The sequence below is a fragment of the Onychomys torridus genome, chromosome 2, assembly GCF_903995425.1.
Source record: "Onychomys torridus chromosome 2, mOncTor1.1, whole genome shotgun sequence".
Classification (NCBI taxonomy): domain Eukaryota; kingdom Metazoa; phylum Chordata; class Mammalia; order Rodentia; family Cricetidae; genus Onychomys; species Onychomys torridus.
Genome location: NC_050444.1, coordinates 80,871,375 through 80,893,730, shown reverse-complemented (window position 1 = coordinate 80,893,730; position 22,356 = coordinate 80,871,375). Strand labels below are relative to the sequence as shown.

General features: G+C 48.2%; 1 protein-coding gene across 2 annotated transcripts; it reads left to right on the top strand.

The window, feature by feature from the left end:
• The first annotated feature begins 1,920 nt into the window (after positions 1-1,920).
• On the top strand, positions 1,921-13,870 carry Alad (aminolevulinate dehydratase). Of its 2 annotated transcripts, none has more exons than XM_036180158.1 (12): positions 1,921-2,157; positions 8,054-8,244; positions 9,143-9,193; positions 9,741-9,837; positions 10,897-11,032; positions 11,133-11,216; positions 11,306-11,394; positions 11,917-11,972; positions 12,060-12,147; positions 12,240-12,326; positions 12,613-12,742; positions 13,721-13,870. In XM_036180158.1, the coding sequence occupies exons 2-12, from the start codon at positions 8,132-8,134 to the stop codon at positions 13,780-13,782; spliced, it is 993 nt and encodes a 330-aa protein (XP_036036051.1). In that variant the 5' UTR covers positions 1,921-2,157; positions 8,054-8,131; the 3' UTR covers positions 13,783-13,870. The 2 variants fall into 2 exon arrangements, with proteins under 2 accessions (XP_036036051.1, XP_036036053.1); XM_036180160.1 differs by having other exon boundaries at positions 1,921-2,161.
• Positions 13,871-22,356: the final 8,486 nt, after the last annotated feature.

Below are 22,356 nucleotides of genomic sequence, written 5' to 3'. Positions count from 1 at the left end.
CGTACTTGCCTAGCGTGTCAAACAAAACAAAAACAAATGCTCTTCTTTTTATCTTTTGTTCATCCTGCCCGAACCCTTAACTAGACTTTAACTGTCTAAGAGAAACCTTTCCTAGGAATGGAGATCAGGATTTAAAAGCACAGAATTCAACACCTGGAAATAATCTTTAAGGTCACCCATCAGCTTCTCTCACCCCATAATGGCCTCTGGATTTTGAAGGTTTTCCAGCAGACTTTATCTTCTCTTTAAGCAGAGTGCTTCATGCACAGAGACTAACCTGGATCTGGGCAGTGGAAGAGTTCTTGTTCTAATTCATTCAAAGCTACTTTGAGGGTCTGAAGAGATGGCTCAGCAATTAATAGCAGTGACGCTGTTCCAGAGGACCCGGGTTCAGTTCCCAGGACCCAGATGGCAGCTAGCAACTTCTGTAGCTACAGTTCCAGGGATCCCATGCCCTTTTCTGACCTCCCGTCACTGCGGGCAGGTGGTACATAGCCTTGTATGCAGGCAAAGCATTCACACACAGCAATAAATCTTTTCAAAAATGTTCTTGTGTCCTAGCCCCCTATTTTTACTTACAGGAAGTTGAGGCTCTTTAGAAAGAAATTACTTAGGGTCTTACAGCTAATTTATGATTACTGAGATCATGATCCAGTGGCCTTTGGCCTTACTTCTGGTTTTGAGTAAACTTTGTAAATGGTTGGGATAATTTTAGATTTACAGAAAAATTATAAGCGCAGTTCGTGTGTAGCCTTCATTTGAGTTCTCATATTACAACTTTTCTACTGAAAAAGTCCAAATTTTCTACTGAATTTTTAAAAACTAAGTGAGATTCACAGGTCATAAAATTAACCATTTTTAAATGAAGATTTGGTGGAACTTAGGACATTTACAGTATTCCACAACTACCGATGTCTACCTTCAAAATAATTTCATCACCACCTCCCTAGTAAGCAGCCACTCCCCCATGCTCCTCCCTCCACTCAGGCCCTTACCACCCTCCACTAGTCTTTGTTTCTATCCCCATAAACCTCCCAAGACCCCATGCTCACAGAGATCCTCCTGCCTCTGACTCCCAAGTGCTGGGATTTGTCCTCCACTGCCACCCGGCTAAATTTTTTTTTCCAGAGCTGAGGACCAAACCGAGGGCCTTGCGCTTGCTAGGCAATTGCTCTACCACTGAGCTAAATCCCCAACCACCCACCACCCACCCCACCCCACCACCCACCCCCAGGCTAAATTTTTTAAAATTAATTGTGTTGGTTTGTTTTTGTTTTGTGGAGACAATGTATCACTATGTAATAACCTTAGCTGGCCCAGAACTCACTTTGTAGACCAAGTTGACCTCAAATTCAGAGATCCACCTACCTCTACCTACTAGTGCTGAGATTAACGGTGTATACCAGTAAGTCTGCTCCCTTTGGTCAGATTTTAATATACCCATTGCAGATAAACCTGATGCCCCTGTCACATTTGATTAGTTCTGTTTTTTTCAATGTCCACAGCTTTCACATCTCTCAACCCATGACAGATCAAGGGCTGGATAATTAATTACAATGGAATAAATTTGTCTGAAAGGGGAAGCCAGTCTGCTGCTGAACTCAACAACTTTAAAGCGCTCAGTCCGCCAAAATGGATTTACCCGCTGTGTTTAGGCTTCATGTGGTGTTTTAAGGTCCTTGACATCCAATTGTTCTTTTTTTTTTTTTTTTAAACCAATGAGCAAATTTTTGCTGGAGGCTGAGAAGAGACCTTCAAGTGAACTCCGGGATGAGTTCCGAATTGCAAGCCAGGGCCCCGCCCAGAGGCTGGGGACTGCCCACGTGCACCCCCTCGGGCCTTCCCGTCTCAAGAGAGGCCCGAGGGGCGGAGAAGGGGTGGGCCAGGGTAGAGGGGTGGGCGGGGGGGGTGTCTCTCGGGCTCCCCGAAAACTCCAGGTTGGCCAGGATTCCAGCCTTCCAAGCGCGGGCCAGGCCGAGCGAGCAGCCCGGGGGTCCGGGGGCCGCCCCGCAGGGAGCACAGGCTGCATTCCCGTGGGGGCGGGCAGTAGGAGAGCCGCTTCCGGGTGAGTCGCCCCGCCCCCACGTGGGCTGGCGCTTTCAGAGCGGGAGAGCGCAGTCAGGAGCCGCGGCTGGAGCGGCGGGACCGGCCTCCCGGGTAGGTGAGCAGGCCCTGCCTCTGGGAAGTGGCGGGGTGGGAGGACGACTCCAGGACGAGGCGAGGTGCATCCCGTATGGCACTGTGCTCCCGAAGATCTGACGCTGCAGCGGAGACACAGTCCGGGTGCACCCTCTACAGTGGGCGGAATCTTGCCGCTACGTGGTCTTGCTGTGTCCAGGCTTGGGGATGCAAAGCTGGGCTCCACCCGCCTCCTTTCTCCGAGGCCGCAGGGGTAGTCTCGGAGCGCGAGGTGTCAGGCAGGCTGGAGAACTGAGGGGAAACAATGAGAGTCGCTTGTCCTGGGTGTCGACAGCTTCTGCTCAGTCAGGCATTACAACAGCTCATTGAGGTCCGTCCGTTCAAGCCCCAGTTTACCACATGAGAAGACAAGAGGTCAAGCACCTGAAAACAAGAGTCTGTCTCCATGCCTTTTAAATCCCAAAATCACACACCTCACCCGCCTGCTACCAGCAGTGGCCAGGTCTAGGTCGTACCATACCCCTTCCCTAACCTACTCTCTAGCCTGGGCGCTCAGTCGGCTCATCTCTGCTGGGAATAGAATGTATGAACTCTGTTCTTCTAGTGTCAAAGGTCATGGTGAGAATTGAGGGCTGCTGGACTCCCGAATTTTAGACCAGATTTACAGCTGACCTGCTGTGTGATCCCTATTCATTACCTGTCGTTCTCAGAGTTCAGTTTCACCATTGTTTGCTGTAGAAGCTCTCAGCCAGAATTTCCTAGCAATCTGGGAAAGGCAACTCCTAGTTTGAAATGGAGGTCTGGTTTTTTTTTTCCTCTAATCCCTCCTAACACTGTGGCAGGTGGCAGCAAGAGTATTGAGGAAATGCAAATGCCCCACCAGGCAATCCCTTTTCGGAACTGCTCACAGCTGCCTTTTCCTGGGCCTTTTTGAAAAGTGCTTCAGCTTTCCCAGCTTTGGACCTTCTACCTAGCTGGCCCTCCTGACGGGTCTCCTCCCCAGCCCGTGCAGAGCCTGCCAGAGTTGGCACCAGCTCCCCACTATCTATGCCAAGAGCACAGCCTCTGGAATCCTCCGTGGGGCACAGCCTGGGAGTCCAGGCCCTGAAGCTCTTTTTCAGCCACTCCTGGTGTCAGGCTCAATCCTAGGTTGGAGGATGTTGCCTCCTACGGAAGTCCTTCAGAAAAGCTATCCCGCAGTGTCTACAGTGGTTATTTCCTTCTTGTCAGGCAGGTGCTCCTGGAGGGCCCCTATCCTCTCTACCTCAGGCACTGGAGGGTGTGATGCAGGCTCACACAGTGCTTGTTGTGCACTCATCCCAGCTCAGCATTAGCCTTGTGTTGAGCATTACTGTGCTGCTGGTGTGGTGTCAGACACACCTCATCATTATCTGATCTTCTCCACAGCTTACTGGCTTGATAATATCAGCACATTTTAGATTCTGAAAAAAAAAAAAAAAGGATCTGAAAGGCCTTGCCCAAAGTTAGAGTCCACTTGGGGACTGTTTGAGCAAATGGTTCTTCACCATTTTGTAAGCTTGCTAGCAAAGTGAAGCTGTTTTAAAATGGGGGAAAGGTGAGCTGGGCCCCTACCCCTATGGTCACGCATTCCTGTTCATATGAGACACAGGATTTAAGCTGAAGTTTGCAAACTCCCTTAAGTTGGGGAAAGTGCCCTTGTTTGAGAATCTTCCAGGCTCTGAAGGATATCTCTCAAAGCAATTCTGATCTAGAATTGGTTCTGTAAAACAGAAGCAACTCTGGGCACCTTTCCACTCTGGACTTTCATTAAATACCTGCTGTAATAGACAGTGTAGCAGAGGGCACTGGACTAGAATCAGGAGCCTCACTTGTGTGTGAGCTCAAGTCCTGTGACTTCCAGCTCTTCATTTCTCCTGTCAAAAGGTGAAGGACTGAACAGAAATTTTTTTTTAAATTTGCCCTGCTGCTCTTTCAGTTTTGTCTGGTGATCAAATTTAAAAACATAAACCCGGACAAGAGATGTCTCAGTGATTAAGGGTACTTGTTGCATTCACAGAGGACCTAGGTTCAGTTCCTAGCGCCCACATAGTGGCTCACCAATCATAAGTAATTCTAGTTCCAGGGGATCCCACAACCCCTTGTGATGCAAGATATTTGATTCCACTGTGTAAAGATGTGTCACTGTGATTGGTTTAATAAAAAGCTGAACGGCCAATAGCTAGGCGGGAGGTATAGCAGGGACTTCTGGACAGACAGAGCTCTGGGAAGAGGAAAGGCGGAGTTGCCAGCTGGATGCAGAGGGAGCAAGATGTGCAGGAGGAGAGGTAAAAGCTGCTAGTCACGTGGCAACACGTAGATGAATAGAAATGTTGTAAGAGCTAGTGAGACAAGCCTATGCTATAGGCCGAGCTTTATAATTAATAATAAATCTCCATGTCATTTTGTGTGTGTGTGTGAGCTGGTGGCCTCAAGAAAAATCCATCTACACCCTTCTGAACTCTGGGCACTGCAAACATGTGTTGCATGTACATGCACATAAGCAAAATACTCCTAGGCATGAAATAAATCTTCAACAGTTTTTTTTTGTTTTGTTTTGTTTTTTTGTTTTTGTTTTTTTAATCTAAATGGAAGTTGAACCCTTCTGGCTGGGGATATAGCTCAGTGATTGAGCACAAGGGTCCAGGAGTTCAGTCCCACAAGAAAACAGGAGCTGCTGTAGTGCCCCCACCTACCCACACCTCTCCTCTTCCCCTCCCGTATCTCCCAGCTACCTTGATGTAGAATTCGAATGGCACAGCTCCTAGGTGGCCCTCCAAGCTTGACTTTTAGGCAAATGGCCTGTCAGTCCCTCCCTTAGGCTTTTAGGGGAGATGAGTGAAAGCCAAGGAATGGAGGTGTAGATTTCAGAAGCCAGATCTTGCTGCAGAGATACTTCTTAGGCAGATGAATCTGAATATGCACCTGGTTTCAAAATCTGACTCCAATCCAGAATGGCATTGAGCAAGTTCCATAACCGCCCTGTGCCTCTGTTTCCTAATCACTAAAAGTTATGTCCATTTTTGCAATTAAGTGTCCTAAAGCACTACCTTCAGTGCTCTGTACCTGGTAGACTCGGTAGATCAGAAACGGTATCTATAGAGAGAGACCAGCTGGAGTCCAGAACAGGGAAAAGTCTGGTTTTATCACTAACCAGCTATATGGTTTTGAGCAAATAATTTTACATCTCTGCGCTAACTCCTGGCAGATGCGAGAGCCAAATTTTGCACAAAGTGGGTCCATAAGCCCTCATATGTGCTAAGTGTGACATCTCTAAGGAGGCCTGGCCTCCTCTGTGTCCTGTGATGAGGCTGGCCCACCCAGGGGTGTGGTGGTAGGGTTGGTCCTTGTGTGGTTCCTGATAACCTCAACTCTACCAAGGAGGAAGGTGGGATAAGAGGGGCCCCTGAGCTGGTTGGGAGGAAGCTGAAGGGGACTGAGAAGTAGCAGAAACACAGCAGGACACACTGGAGGATCCTAGCATTCTGGACTTGTTTCACTTTTAATTTGCCATAGGACTTTGGGTAAGTACCTGCCCCTGTGGTCCTCGACATCCCCTTTGTTTGAAGAGCAGAGATTCAAGCCTATCAGCCTCCACTTTCTGTGGCTTTTTTGTTTTTTTAAACTTGGCTGCTTAGTAGCCAAAAGAGATCTCCGAAAGGAAATGTCTAAAATGGAGCTAGCTGTCCACCACCCTCTTCCTGCCTTGTCCTGTCTCAGTTGTCCCCTGGGTCAGAGCATCCGCCCTAAGAGACAGCCTCCTGGCTGCCTCAAGATGTCCCTTCCTTCTCCGCCTTCTGGCCTCCCACTGATCCTCTGCTTCCTGCCTGCTCTCCTCAGCCAGTTCTCTTAAAGCCAGGCTCTGGCCAGCCCAGTGCCCTATTTGCCGCTCAGAACTCATCTCTGTCTCAATTCCTCCACCTCTTTTACATGGCCTCTGTTACGTCCTCAAGGCTTCAGAAGAGTCCACAATCATCCTCACTCACCTTGAAGGGAGCACTGTCTCTTGCCCCCTGCCACATTCACACGTCCTGCAGAAGAGAGCCCAAGCCCTGTCTCTACGAGCTCTTCTGCCCTCTGGGTCCACAGATCATCGCGTGCGCCTGGGCTGCCTGGCTCTGCAATGCACTCATCAGCCCTGCCTCCCAGGACTAGCCTATGACTTCCAGAAGGCACCTGCGAGGGTGCTGCCGTGGGCTGGCACACAGTAGGTTCTCCTAAAACAATGTGGCACCCAGGCTTCCTTCAGTCATGCCTCACTTTTTTGGCATGCAGTTTTGTCTTGTGCTCGGTGTGATGAAATATTTGCTCTGTGCTAGAGTCTGTGCGTGGGGAGAGCATGGTGTGGGAGGCCAAAATGAATTCATCACAGCCTTTGCCCTGTAGAACCTCTGTTAACTAGTACAAGATAAGCCTGTGCTACAAAGAACTGTTATAGAAGAGGCATTGTGAAGTGGGCAGGAAGGAAGCCATGGTGGGCGAGGGAGAAGCTGTTGGCACACTTACCTGAGGGCAGACTGCAGAGTGTAGGCCTAGGGAAAGAGAACAGTGTGCCATCACCAAACAAGCAGTTGGACTGGTATAATGCTTGCCTAGCATTCACAAAAAACCTGGATTCCTGTGTATCACATAATCTTAGCCTTGGGAGGTAGATGTGGGAGGACCAGGTGTCCATGGTTGGCCACTGCAGAAGGCTCCTTGGTTACAAGAGCTCTTTTGAGGCCACTGTACAGGGGAAATACGTGTGTGTGTGTGTGTGTGTGTGTGTGTCTGTCTGTCCCTCTCTCAATCATGCATGCAGTAATTGATCCTGGTATTCATTGTGCCTAGTGCCAGGGCCTGCATACCAAGGTGTGAGCAATGCTTTGCGCTAGCAGCAGAATTCCAGGGCATTTTTCTTTCTGCTTATCTAAAGTACTTGCCAAGCAAGTTTGAGGCCGGCCTGAATTACATAGTGAAATCCTGTCTCAAAATCAAAACAAAACACTAAGGCTGAGGCTGTAACTCAGTAGTTGAAACCATGCCTGACATGTGCAAAGCCCCTGGGTTTGATCAGTGGCACCACATTAGAAAAAAAAATTTGTTACATCTCAGTCTGCCATAATCATGGGCGTTTTTCATGGAGTAAATGAAGTTTAAATGTTGCAATGATCAGTGCTTCTTAAAAGACGTACAAGGAAGAATCAATTGGTTCTGCTTCTTTTTTATTTCTAATTTTCAGATTCCTTGCTAAGATACAATTTAAAGGTACTAGAAAAGTTGGTTTTGTTTTTGTTTTTTAATGTGCATTGGGGTTTTGTCTGCATTCATGTTTGTAAGAGGGTGTTGGATCCCCTGGAACTGAAATTACAGACAGTTGTGAGCTGCAATGTGGGTGCTGAGAATTGAACTCAGGACTTATGGAAGAGCACCCAGTGCTCTTAACCACTGGGCCATCTCTCCAGCCCCTGAAAACTGTTTTTTATTGTTTATTTTCATTTATTTATTTATTTATTTATTTATTTTTGGTTTTTCAAGACAGAGTTTCTCTGTGTAGCTTTGCACCTTTCCTGGATCTCGCTCTGTAGACCAGGCTGGCTTCAAACTCACCAAGATTCACCTGCCTCTGCCTCCTGAGTGCTAGGATTACAGGCGTGTGCCACACCGCCCAGCTGTTGTTGCTTATTTTTAACTAGCAGTCCTGTGAAGTACAGGCCAAATGCTATCATTAGATTGAACTACTCGGAAGCTTCTACAGGTATCCCTGCCTTACCTTGTCCTGGAGGGGCAGCCGTTGGTAAAACCACACCAGGAGTGGCAGAGACTGGAGGGGGGTGGGCAGGAACCTGAAAGAGCTGTCTTCCAGATGTGACCCTGGGCACAGCCCTGTCTTACACTTCCTGTGGGTCCCCCACAGAGCTGATCTACAGCAGACAGCATCGAGTCTCGATTCCATCGAACGGTCGGACTGCCCTGTGTGCCACTGGCCCACACCATGCATCACCAGTCTATTCTGCACAGCGGCTACTTCCACCCAGTGCTTCGGACCTGGCAGACCTCTGCCTCCACCATCAGTGCCTCCAACCTCATCTATCCCATCTTTGTCACGTGAGTCCCCAAAACTGTGCCAGGCCTTGGATCTGCCTGCGGTGGGAGGACATACCTGCCAGGAGCAGGCAGTATTGTTGGGAGCGGGGAGTGGGGCTGTCAGCTGAAACAAAAGGTTTTGCAAGTGGCCTGTGAGGTTGAGGACAGTAGTCTTTGGAACCGTACAAGCCCCGGAAAGAACTCAAGTCACTCCATTTGTAAAGTCAAGGTTACTCTTGCCATTCTGAGCTCCGGTGGTTAAAACAAGAAAAGGGAGGAGGAGGTAGCTGGGTCGAATGCTGTGCCTACGTCAGAGGCGATTGTTAGAAAACAGTCAAGCAGTTATAATTGCTAGCAAGCACAGCAGGGGTTTGTGGGGTGCTTGCTTACTGTGGAGCAGGAACTATGCTAAGCGCCTGCATCTGTTGTCTCATTCAGTCCTGGTCTCCACACAAGGAAGAAATAGTCACCTTCATGCATCTCACCTCTGGAGGGCAGGGGTTATTGCTGCCTCACTGCTCTTATCAATGCCCAGAACACTACCTAGCACAAAGAACTGCTCAGTAAATCTTCAGTGGATGAAGAGATGAATCTACACAGGATCCGGGTGAAGGGCCTGAGGCTGAAGGAGATGTTGCATTTTGGCCAAGGTCACTTAGCCTGTACCTAGGCTAAGATACAAGGACCCTCTGACCTCAGAGTCCAAGTCCTTCCTGTGACTGCTGTTCTTTTGGTACAGTTGCTCTGACTGTCACACTATGATTGTTCCTGTCATTATTTTCGGCCCTGGGATTGGCCAGGCGGGGGAGCCAGACATGGGTTTCCACCTCCTCGCTCCATCTCTACTCCCTTGTCCTTTCTCAGCTCCCAACCCATCCTTCCCAGTCACACTCACCACTGGCCCTTCCCACTCTTGCAGGGACGTTCCTGATGATGTCCAGCCTATTGCCAGCCTCCCAGGAGTGGCCAGGTAGGAGTCATGATGAGTGGCAGGGAGATGCTGGAGGGAGCGATTTCATGGATGCAAATAGCAGGAGATGGAAACACACTCAGCAGCTAGTGGAGCTGGAAAGGCACCATGGAAAGAAGGATTGCTTGGAGACTAGACTGTTATATAGTATGGGAGGCAACCTCATAAAGTGACAAGCATCCCACCATCGGGGACATTGTGACAGAGGTTGCTGTAGCTGGGAACTGAGCTTAGACGGTACTTGAGGTGAGTAAGAGCCATAGAGGAGTCTGCCACAGCTCACTCCATAACTTCGCTGTGACCCAGTTTGCCCACCTCTACGGGGGGTGTGTTACTGTTTGGTCCTGGACTGTGGGGCTTGTACCCTCCTGGTACCTACACAGCTTGGATCTTCACTGCAGACCTCTCACAGGCTAGCAAGTGTGTTACCATAGAGCTACATCCCCAGCCTGCAGCTTGGCTGTTAACAGAAGCACTATTCAGAGGGGTGGCGGCCTGGGCGGGGAACCAGTCCCTCACTGCTCTGAGCTTCCCTGACCTCTCCCAGGTACGGCGTCAACCAGCTAGAGGACATGCTGAGACCCCTGGTGGAAGCAGGCCTGCGCTGCGTCCTGATCTTTGGCGTTCCCAGCAGAGTTCCCAAGGTGAAATGTTGGAAGAGTTGAAAAGGGGAGATGAGGACTGGGCGTGTAACTCAATTGGTAAAGAGCTTGCTGCTCCAGCTCGAGGATCTAAGTTCAGTCCCAAGACGCGTGTTGAAAAGCTGAGCAGGCAGTGCATGACCGTGATCCCAGTGCTGAGGAGGCAGTGCATGACCTTGATCCAAGTGCTGAGGAGGCAGTGCATGACGGTGATCCCAGTGCCGAGGAGGCAGTGCATGACCGTGATCCCGGTGCTGAGGAGGCAGTGCATGACCGTGATTCCAGTGCTGAGGAGGCAGTGCATGACTGTAATCCCAGTGCTGAGCAGGCAGTGCATGACCGTGATCCCAGTGCTGAGGAGGCAGTGCATGACCTTGATCCAAGTGCTGAGGAGGCAGAAATATGGAGATCTGTGGGCTTTGCTGGACAGCCAGTCTGCCTGATTTGGGGAGCTCCAGGTTCAGTGAAGACCTTTAATCCCCATTAGTGGGACAGGCAGCCTCTTTTTGAGTTCAAAGCCAGCATGGTTTATGTAACTACTTCTAGGCCAGCCAGAGCTACGTGGTGAGACCCTGTTTCCAAAACAAAAACCAAAAAATTAAAAGAAGGTTGAGAATGATTGAGGAAGACCCCCAGTTTTGACCTATGGTCTTCGTGTGTGTGTGTGCATATGTACACACACACACACACACACACACACACACACACACACACGGAAGGAAAAATGAAGACAGTGAGGAAGGACTGAAGTGCCACACTCACTGTGTCCCAGCTCTGCCCTGTGCAGGCTCTGGGGGCCATAGCTGCATTGGTGCATTCTTTGCCTTTGACCCCAGATCAGGAAGCTCATAAGTAGGACTGTGACACCGTAACTGGGCACTCTGAGCCCTGTCTCCAGGCTTCTGTACGCTGTGCAAATGGGGCCAGTCCAGTGCATCCTCATCCAGAGTCTTCGATGGGATGAAAGGAGAGGGTTGGGGTTGTGTTCTTCAGTGGCAGCCACCGTGCCTTCTGGAAAACATCTGTAACACACAGACAGCCTTGTCCTTCCCCTGCCTCTAGGATGAGCAGGGCTCTGCAGCTGACTCTGAGGACTCTCCAGCTATTGAGGCTATCCGTCTGTTGAGGAAGACCTTCCCTGACCTTCTAGTGGCCTGTGATGTCTGCTTGTGCCCCTACACCTCCCATGGTCACTGTGGTGAGCTGCATGCCCTGTTATCCAAGCCCAGCTTCCCCCCAGGGTGGGCACAAGCAAGGACCCAAGCTGTACTCTCATATCCATCCATCTTGTCCCCCAGGCCTCCTGAGTGAGAATGGAGCATTCCTAGCTGAGGAAAGCCGACAGCGGTTGGCAGAGGTAGCATTGGCCTATGCCAAGGCAGGTGAGTGAGCCCCTAAGTAGCAGGGACAGGGAGGTGGCACAATGGGCAAGAGAGATCCAGAATTCTGAAGGTCACCTTCTGTCCCTCAGGATGCCAGGTTGTAGCTCCATCAGACATGATGGATGGACGTGTTGAGGCCATCAAGACTGCCCTGCTAAAACATGGACTTGGCAACAGGGTATGAACTGAGGGCAGGGAGGGGTGAGTAGGAATGAATGGAAGGAGAGGGCCTAGGTCAGCCCAAGGAATATGGCTCAGTAAATTACTTGCTTATAAGTGTGAGGACCTGAGGTTGGATCTCCCGGCCCATGTGAAAAGCAGGCATGGTGGCATGCTTGTAATCCCAGTGATGGTGTGGTGGCCTACCCCTGGTTAAGTTGTAGGCCCGTAGGAGATAATGGCCTCAACAAAAAAGGTGGACGGCACCTAAAAGGAATGATGCTGAAGTTCTCTGAGCTCCACATGTGTGTGCACACACATGCACTCACACGTGACCCCATGTGGACACAGTGAATCACAAAATTGAGAGCGGTGCTGGCTGAGGCCTTTGGATCCCATCTGGGCCTCCGAGAAATTAAAGCCTAGTGTGCAGTGAGACTAGATGGTGGGCCTTTAATTCCTGCCGGAGGACTTTTCTGGTCACTTCAGCCTGGCATTGGGAAGGGCCCACTCAGCCTAGCCCCCATCATCTTCTCCGTAGGTCTCTGTGATGAGCTATAGTGCCAAATTTGCCTCCTGTTTCTATGGCCCTTTCCGGTAAGTGGCACCAGCAGTGGTCTGTTAAATTCCTGGCCAAAAGAGTCTCCTGAAGCTGGACCCCAGCATTGTGCTGTTCTTTTGTAGGGATGCAGCTCAGTCAAGCCCAGCTTTTGGAGACCGCCGCTGTTACCAGCTGCCTCCTGGAGCCCGTGGCCTGGCCCTGCGTGCGGTGGTGAGTGACCAGAACTTAAGCCCCATACCCACCTGCCCTGCCCTGTCCCGTCCCCACCTCAGGCTCTGTTCACACTTCCCCCTTATCCCTAGGCCCGGGACATTCGGGAAGGAGCTGACATGCTCATGGTGAAGCCGGGAATGCCCTACCTGGATGTGGTGAGGGAGGTGAAAGACAAGGTAAGCACAGAATGAAGGGTGGGAGAGGTCATCCCTACCTACAGTGGACCCTAAATGGAGGGGCTCTAGAAGGAATCTCTGAGCCAGGAACAGTATGCCCCTGAAGAGGAGCCCCCTCCCACCCCTGCTTAGGTACTGTTTGGCTCATGGGCCATGGCTCACGGGAGCCTTTAGACAGCTCTGGCTGAACAGTTAGTGAATGAGCTGGGCTCTCGGCAGCAGTGATGATTCAGACTGGGCAGGGAGGAAGGGACAGTCACTTGAACCTGTTTGCCATTCTCCGCAGCACCCTGAGCTCCCCCTTGCAGTATACCAGGTATCCGGAGAGTTTGCCATGTTATGGCACGGAGCCCAGGCTGGGGCCTTTGATCTCAGGACTGCTGTACTGGAGGCCGTGACGGCCTTCCGCAGAGCCGGTAAGCAGGGGTGGGGTTCGGAACTTGTGCCACAGGGCCTGATGGGCACTCTGCCCAGGTAGGAAAGCAAAGGTCCGAGAAGTTTGGATTCTTTGCTGGAAGTTCTGATCACCAGGCACAGGTAGAAAAGAGTATGAGGAAGGGCAGGACCACTGTCAACGACAGCGGGAATAGGACCCTTGTATGGCTCTTTGGTTGTGAGAACTGGGGCAAGCCACTTCCGTGAACCTCGGGGTCCTTGTCCATAGCCCGGGATAAGATACCTGGTAGAGGGCGGTGGTGGCACACACCTTTAATCCCAGCTCTCGGAAGGCAGAGCCAGGCGGATCTCTGTGAGTTTGAGGCCAGCCTGGTCTACAGAGTGAGATCCAGGACAGGCACCAAAGCTACACAGAGAAACCCTGTCTCAAGAAACCAAAAAAAAGGAGAAAAAAAAAAAGATTGTAAGATACCTGGTACATACTTGTTGTGAGGAATGCCTGAGATAATATATGCTGTATGATGCTTATTATCCTATAAATGGGAGCAGGTTTCGTTAATATCACACACCATCCTGGTCATCAGGGTGGGTTCAGGCTCCAGGGCCAAGAGTTTAATAGCAGATGCCTGTTATCCCCACTCACCAGAAAAGTCCATAGAAACAAGCAAATTGGACACTCTGGCTCATCACTGGAACCCATGGGGAGGCAGTGGATCTCAATGACATAGCAGGAGGAGAAACCCCCAACTAAGAGATGTCTGTAGTCTGGTGTCAGTGCTGCACTGGGCCTCGGTTTCCCCAGGTTCTGCACACATCGCACATCAGCAAATCAAGGCCCAGAACAAGAGAATGACCTGTTCAGTATTTGGAGCTGGCTACAGCCAGGCTCAGTCTTAGCAGGCTGTGCCTCTCCATGATGGTCTTTCCGTGCCTGGCCCTCCTCTCCCAAGTGTTCCGGGGGCTGGTGTCGCACCCCTCTCATTTTGTTCTCCACACAGGTGCCGACGTTATCATCACCTACTTTGCACCCCAGCTGTTGAAATGGCTGAAGGAAGAGTGACGGGACAGTGTGTGGGACTTGATCTTGACAAAGCACCCTTGGGCCTTGAGACGTGAAAACCAAAGTAAATGCTGCTGTTAGAACTGTGCCCTTCGCCCTCTTCCTGCCTGTGTTGCTGGTAGGGTGCAGCACCATGGGTGGTTTCTGCCAGCATACTAAACTCCCACTGGCAGCTGCATCTTCAGGCCCTCCAAGTTTCCCAAACCTGGCCCAGCCCAGAGACCCACCTCCTTGCTCTTCTGAGGTGTGGCTTCAGCTTGGCGGGAGCCAAGAGCCCTAGGCACAGGCTCGGGGTTTGGGGACAAGAGGAGAGCAGCTGGATCTTGAACCCGAAAGCTTTACTCATTAATGAGGATCCAAACCCAGAAGCAGCAGGAATTCCTGCTGCAGGAGCTGCCAGCCAGCATCAAAAAGTCTTTATACACAAGAAATTCCTGAGAACCTCTGCCCAGGGCTATTTGGACACAGGATATGCAGCAGCTTGTCTCTGTAGAATTTGTACAGAAAAGGGGGGTCAGATAAGACATAACAAAGCCATTGAAGTGATACATGCTTAGAAGGAAAGGCCCAAGACCAAGAAGCTGCCCCTGAGTTGAGACCTCAGAGGGACCAGGAGACATGTTCAGAGACCCCTTTGGTAGGAGTTAGGCAGGGCTGGAGGGCAGTCCAGGAGGAAAGTGAATAACCACCTAGAGCTTGGAATGGTTTCTTCCCACACCTGGCAGGAACCTTATGTTTTTATTTGGCTTCTGATGGCAGCCATCTTAAAGATGGTGGGGTGGGGTGGGATGGTTTAATTTGGTTTGCTCCACTAAGGACTGAATCTTGGCCTCACCATCTAGCCAAGCACTCTGTCACTGAGCTATACCTCTAGCCCTTAAAGAGACAATCGGAAACAGGACTAGAAGTTTTGCTGGAGGGGAATACGGACAAGAGGGAGTAACACGGTCTTCATGGATTTCTGAAGCTGCCCAGCTGGTTTCCGTTCATTCATCTGACATTTCGACACACTGCCACTCATGAAAGTTAGGGCCAGTTTGAAGCTCCCCTGACTTCAGATTCCCTACTCTAGCACCAAAGCAAGTTCAGGTCAGGCTCTAAAGCCATACCATCCATTTTTAAAATGTAGAATTATTATAAAGTGGCAGCTCCTGTAGTCAGACTGGTCCCAACTCTTGGTGGCTTTCACTTAGAGCTGTGACTAACTCAAGAGGTGATCTTGTTTCTCACCTTCTGGAAGATAGCCTCCAAAATCAGATCTTAGAGTCCTAAACGTTCCCTTTCTGGAAGCCTGAGCCTAGATCTACCATCTAGCACCCAAATCACTAATTTGAGACACACCATCATTGGACCAGAGGTATACCAGACTAGAAATGAACTGTCCTAGCTTCTAGACCTGTTCCACTGCCTCTGAGCTCTCCTCCAGTTAAAATGATTCATATGTTAGGGATGGATTTGCTAGGCCACCCCAGAGCCATCATCACCCAGAGTGCAGAGAGCCAGAAGATGTGCTGCCCTATAGGTACAACAGTCTAAAGAATGTAAACAGATGTATTCAGGAGCTTATGGTAGACACTGAGCAGACAGTGGCAGAAGTGAAGTGTGGCGGACCAGCCACCACTTTTACGACGCAGGGGACTCTTGAGTAGGGAGAAGTGGGAAATATTAGCTAAAGGGAGATACCTAGACACTGAGAGGAAAGACAGAAAACACACGATACCCTCGGGAGGACCTGGGTCTCACCCCACCAGCCCTGAACTTTATTCCAAAGGGCTTTTTATCACAATGCCAAGGGGAGGAGCAAAAGACCTCCCCCTTGCTCAGTACAGCCAAGTGCAGACCCTTCCAAACACCTGATACTCAGGCCTGTGGGCCAATCATCCTCTTTATGCAGACCTGCAGGGCAAAGCCACCAGGAAACCCACATGGGCTCCAACAGGTCTCCCCTTCTTAATATTTAAAAAAATAAAGAAAACAAAAATCTCCCATTTAGAGCTCACATAGCTGTAGAAGAGTAGAAGATGATATAGATGGAATGAATGTCCTGTTTGGAATTGGTCTAAAATGACTACAGCAGTTTTAGCTGCATCAAACCCTGTCTAAGTAAAAAAAAAACAAAAAACAAAAACTCTGGATGCAACCGCATCAGAAAAATCAATAAACTCCTGATGCAACTGCATCAGAACTTAAAGACTCCCTTAGCTTCATCATTGACAGGTTAACGTAATTCTCACATAAATATTGTTATAATTACAGTTCTCTCCAACTTACATCCAAAACAAACTCTTAATAGAACTATTAACACTTTAAAAACTTTAGCAAAAATCCAAAAGCAATTTCCTAAGACTCTATACTTGAGAGCAGTCTGTTACTGTAACATTTACTAACACAGGATAAACTTTTGCTGCATCTGCATCAAGCTTAAATAGTCCCTTAACTTCAAAAGCCGTGGTGTATCAGTATCAATAGGTTGACTTCCCTCTATCACAAGTATTCCCATGCATACATTCAGAATCTCAATATAACCATTAACACTTTAAAAACTAGGGGTTGGGGATTTAACTCTGAGGTAGAGCACTTGCCTAGCAAGCACAAGGCCTAGTGGTCCTCAGCCCTGGGGAAAAAAAAAAAACAAAAAAAAAAAACGATCAAAACATCCAAAAGCAATTTCTTCCCCTCCCCCATCCTCAGCTCCAAAAAATAAAAAATAAAAACAAAAGCAATTTCTTAATAAAACACTTTATGCTTAAAGTAATCTTAGTATAACTATACAAACATAACATTAATCCACTTAAGTAATAAGAAAAAAAAAATTTTTTTTTCTTTTGGTTTTTTAAAACAGGGTTTCTCTGTAGCTTTGCGCCTTTCCTGGAATTCACTTGGTAACCCAGGCTGGCCTCGAACTCACAGAGATCAGATTGGCTCTGCCTCCTGAGTGCTGGGATTAAAGGCAGCCACCACCCGGCTAATTTTTTTTTAAATAAATCTCGAGTTTATTTGGAAAAAAAAAAAACAAACTTCCCCATTTAAATAGTTCCATTTTTAACACAAAACAATTCATAAATCACCATAGTTAATAAAGCATATATGCATACACAAAACTGCATCTTGAGCCCAGGTAGAAAAAATAAATTTCTCCACTTAAATGGTTCTTTTTTTGGAGCTGAGGATCGAACCCAGGGCCTTGTGCTTGCTAGGCAAGTGCTCTACCACTGAGCTAAATCCCCAGCCCCCCAGTTCCATTTTTTATAAGATCTTTATTGACAGATAATTCACATAGTATACAATTTTCCTGTTTGCACAATTTGATAGACTTTAGTCCAGCATCCTCATAGGCCCATGACACCATCATCACTTCCAAACAGTTCCATTTTTAATACAAACAATTCCATAAAACAGTTCCCAGGTCATCACCGTTGATAGTCGATATACATAAGTAAGTTCAAAATTGTCCCACTGCACTGAAATCACTACTGTCCAACTCATTCAAGTCCAAAAATTCAAATAATAAATTCTGGTACCAGCTTTCCAAATATGAAGAAACCCATAACCAAAACCTTTTTGTAGTTTTATCTCATTTTTTTTTTTAAGTTCAAAAAGTTCAAATAAATTCTGGTACTAGACTTTCACTTCCAAATATGAAGAAAACGTTTTACAACCAAAAATTTTTTGCAGTTAATAATTTTAGTTCAAACAAGTGTCTCTGCAACTTTCGTTCTCACGACAGAGGTACTTTCAAGAACAGTCAGCAATTTATGGTAGTCTCTCACTCAGGGAGAAAGCTATTAACTCCATAGGAGCTGGTTGATGCAAAGTCCCCTCAGAAGAGACTTTCTTACAGTCAACAAACAAACTGCAAAACTTTTGCAGCTGGGAGCTCAGGCTGCGTCTCAGCAGTTCCCACAGAGCTTCAGTCTACAGCTCGGTTCTCCCCTCCATGGTTCCAGCCACACTTTCCTGCCTGCTCGGCTCTTGGCCTCTTATGGCACCTCTGATGAGCCACCTGCTCGGCCTCTGCCTTTCCTGTGGCGTCTCGGGGTCAGAAATCTCCGGCTGGCTGACTGCACTCTCCCGCCATGGCTCTCTCATGGCAGAAAGCACGCAGAACCTCACCACCACTGCTGGCTCTCTTTCACTGGCTCTTGATGTCTCCACTCCACTCTCGCCTGCGACCTGGGTTGCACTGCATCCTCGGGTCTTAGCTGTGGATGCCAGGCTGTGGCCGCTGTCCTGCTCTGGCTTCTGCCATTCTTAGCGGCTTCTGGAGTTTCTGAAACTGTTCAGACTGCAGCCCACAGTCTGCTATGGACCCTACTTTCTGGGTCCCAGGTTGAGAAAACCTACTCTACTACTTTTTTATTAAACCTTCACTGTATCTCTAGACCTAAAGCTTATTCTTCGCTTAATATCCTTTTTGTTGTTGTTGGGCTTTTTTTTTTTTTTTTTTTTTTTTTTTTTTTTTTTGGTTTTTCGAGACATGGTTTCTCTGTGTAGCTTTGTGCCTTTCCTGGAACTCACTCTGTAGCCCAGGCTGGCCTCGAACTCACAGAGATCCGCCTGGCTCTGCCTCCCAAGTGCTGGGATTAAAGGCATGTGCCACCACTGCCCAGCTTTCTACGCTAATATCTTAAACTAAACTTATGACTTACTTTATTAGCAAGAGAGAAAAACAGAGAAACATAGACAAAGGCAAACACTTGCTGCAGCACTTGGGCTTACTTTCAGCCCCTTTCACTCCCGAGAAGAGAACAGGTTACCCTCATCTACACAACATAATCAGACATGCCCTAACTTCCCACAGGGCCCTCTACCCTACCAATTCTCCAGTGTCTCTGTTCAGATGCCATCTGTGGCGGACCAGCCACCACTTTTACAACCCAGGGTACTCTTGAGTAGGGAGAAGTGAGAAATATTAGCTGGAAAGATACCTAGACGATGGGAGGAAAGAGAAAACACAGGAGGGCCTAGGTCTCAACCATCATCCCAGAACTTTATTCCAAGGGGCTTTTTATCACAATGCCAAGAGGCAGAGCAAAAGGCCTCCCCCTTGCTCAGTACAGCCAAGTGCAGACCCTTCCAAACACCTGATACTCAGGCCTGTGGGCCAATCATCCTCTTTATGCAGACCTGCTGGGCAAAGCCACCAGGAAACCCAGATGGGCTCCAACAGTGAAGGTCACCTGATCCTGACCTTTGAAGGATCAGAAAACAGTTCTCTGAAGAACCAATGTTTGGATGAGCAGCTAAGCTGAGGATAAGAGTGTTCTAGGGAAAGCACCATTGTGCAAAGTTCCTGGGACCAAAAAGGAGGCAAATGAGCACATTGCTGGTGTAGCTGGCACACCAGGAAAGATAAACAAGAACAAGTAGCCTGAAGAGTGGAGTTCTAGGCCAAACCATACAGGGGCTTCGATGCCACATTTCCTTAACTGGATTCCAGGATCAAAAGGCCTTTCAAGGATGTCAGCAGGAGAATGACCATAATGTATTTTCTCTTAGTAACACCGTGGCATGGTGCAGGTGAGATGTTTGAATTGTGTGGGCTATAGTGACCATAGGGATGTAAAAAAGATGTGTTTAGGATATAATTAGGAGGTAGATTAGACATGAGAGATGAACTTGCTTGTCTGGGTGGCAGGTGGACCATTCAGTGGAAAAAGCAGGTTCAAGGTAAGTTTAGCTTGGGTTCCTTTGCAATGAGGAAGGTCTGTCTAGAGATTTGATGGCACTCCACCAAGGCTACTTATATTTGTGGCAGAACTGGGTTAGACCACAGCTACAAAGAAAACCAGGTGTGGCATTGTGACCCAACTCCAAAGCCTTTAACCACTTCATGACTGACACCCCTCTAGTAAGCAGCAGCCAAAGTATGGCTGGCCCTTCTGTGTGATCAACTTTGGCATGGCAGGAAGGCCCAGGAGCCCATTTACTTTCCTGTGTCAGTCTGTGTGGTGCCCCCTAGAATGGGCTCTTGTCACCTAAGGTGTCTTCCTGGTGGCAGCCACCCACATCTTTACAAAGCAATCACAGGCAGACATGGGTTGTACCTAGGAGGTTAGAGCAGGATTGCCAGGACTTTGAGACAAACCTGAGCTGCAGTGTAAGATCTTTTTATTTGAAAGCAGGAAGGGAGTGAGAATCATCTGGAAAGGTTGAAGTCGGCCTGTGGATCTGCACCCCATCCCTGGATAGAGAACCAGACTTTCACAGTCCAGTAAGGCATATTTTCAACCTTCCAGGCACCGATGGGTGATGGGCATGCAGAAGCCTCAATGAGAGACTTGGTTTTTCGTTCTTTCAAATGTGCCCTTTAGGCTGTGGCTTGGTCCTTTGACTGGCATGTTAATTAGCCATTTAACTCCCTAGGAGTGGAGAACGCTGGTTTTCAGCTCCTTTTCCCACACGGACTGCCAGTTGCACACAGTTGCCTGATTCTGGGTATTCTTGCTTGCAGGGGTTAAAACCCAGTTCAACAGAGAAATAACTGGTTTTCATGCCAAACTCTTGATAAGGTCAGGTGTGTCTGCGGGTCAAAGACTTATCTCTTGGCCTTGTGTAGACTTTATTGCTAGATAAGACTTCCTGGTAAACCATGTGATCCCCATAACTGCTGAAACGATCCCTAAAATTTGTAATCCCAGAGAAAGACCCATTCTGTCCCATCCCTGTCATAAGAGATCTGTGGTTGCTCTGCTTGGGTCACAAGCCTCTCATTTGCCTCACTCACTGTAAACTAAGAGATGGGTGACATGGCTGAGCTGCCCCATTACATAAAAGGCTGACAAGGTCTTGGCTCTTGGACCAGTGGTCCTCTTCCCTGAAATGCTTTCCTATAAATCTGGGTGGCTCTCCATTTATCTTCTGAGCTGAGCTGAGCAAGCTGAGCTGATACTTCCCTAAACCTGACCCAACAATCTCCGAACTCACCCTTTGTATTTGGATTCGTGAATATAACAAAAGCCAAAATAACTAGTTTTAAAGATTTACTTCTTGGAAGTGGAGATGACTCAACGGGTCTAAATGTTTGCCTTGCAAGCCTGATCTGAATTCAGTCCCTGGAACCCACAGTGACAAAAGAGAATTAAATTCCAAAACGCATCTCCTGACCTCCGCATGCCCTCTTTGGGTCTCTCTCTCTCTCTCTCTCTCCTATAGATGAATTCTAAACAGTCTTATTAAATAAGAAACACAGAGCCAACTACAGGGATGAAAGCCATAGAGATCAGAGAAATAGAGCCACCAGCTAACCTTAGCTCACAGTGACGCCATAGCTTCCCAAGAGAGCTTCTTCCTGTCTAACCTAAGCCTTTATTGCCTTGCTGTTCTACCCTCTCATTGGCTCTTAGCCCAGCTACCTCACTTCCTCATCATTGCCTGTCTATACAGACCTCCGTCTCTATGGTTGGTATTGGGATTAAAGGAGTGTGTCACCATGCTTGACTATTCCCTAGTGTGTCCTTGAACATACAGAGACTCTACCTGCCTTGTGATCGGATAAAGGGCATGTGCTACCATTGCCTGACTTTTGTTTATGGCTGGCTATGTCCTCTGATCTCCAGGCAAACTTTATTTATTAACATACAAATAAAATATCACCACACTCTCTTCTCTCTTCTCTCTTCTCTCTTCTCTCTTCTCTCTTCTCTCTCTCTCTCTCTCTCTCTCTCTCTCTCTCTCTCTCTCTCTTTCCCTCTCTCTGAAATAGGGCAATCATAGTTCTGGGCTACCATGTGAGATCCTATCTCAAAAAGGGGCACGTGGAGATTTTTGCTACCACTGGCGATAAACAATTGAAAGCAGACATGCTCTAAGGCATCTATCTAGATTGGAAGGGGGTCTGGTAGCAGGTCTGGTAGCAGTTGCAAGCATATATATACTATGAAAATTCAAAAACATTTTTTAAACGATGTGGTCCTACTATGTAGCCCTGGCTGTCCTGGAATTTGTTGGTGTAGACCAAGCTGGCCTCAAACTCATACTTATCAGCCTGGCCTCTGCCTCTTGAGTAGTAGGATTAAAGGAATGTGCTACACTCAGCATGCTCTTTTTTTTTTTTTCTTTTTTTTCTTTTTTTTAGTATCTTGAACAGGTGACTCTTAAGGAAGGGAAATGTTTTATATAAGAAACTTGATTTCCCAAAGAGAAAACATCCCAAACTAGTATCCACATAGTAACAAACCAGGGGGCATAGGATAGATTAAGGGCTGAAGTTGTCAGGTTTTGGTAGTTATGGGATGGAAACACATCCATCAAATCGTATCCATGTGCTATTTGTCTGTTTGAAGGGATCTTGCTCCATAGCCAAGGCTGGCTTGATACTTGGAGTAATCCTTTCACTTTGGCTTCCTAACTGGGCTTGCAGGTGTATACCACCTGGTCAAGTGTGCCTATCTTGGAACTTGCAAACCAAAGAGAAGCTAGATCCAGAGTATCAGAGACCACCACCATCTTTCCTGTGATATCCCAGGCTGCTATTATTATTATTATTATTATTAATTGTTTTTGCTACTGATAACCTAGCAGATTCTAGAGACCCAACAGTTAAGTCAAGGTCATGACCCTGGGTGAGCAGAT

Bases quoted from the DNA above. Each gene is read 5' to 3' on its own strand.
- Alad (XM_036180158.1), top strand. From the start codon at position 8,132: ATGCATCACCAGTCTATTCTGCACAGCGGCTACTTCCACCCAGTGCTT. The intron at 9,194-9,740 runs GTAGGAGTCATG...GACCTCTCCCAG, and splicing joins AGCCTCCCAGGAGTGGCCAG to GTACGGCGTCAACCAGCTAG. The intron at 11,217-11,305 runs GTGAGTGAGCCC...TCTGTCCCTCAG, and splicing joins ATTGGCCTATGCCAAGGCAG to GATGCCAGGTTGTAGCTCCA.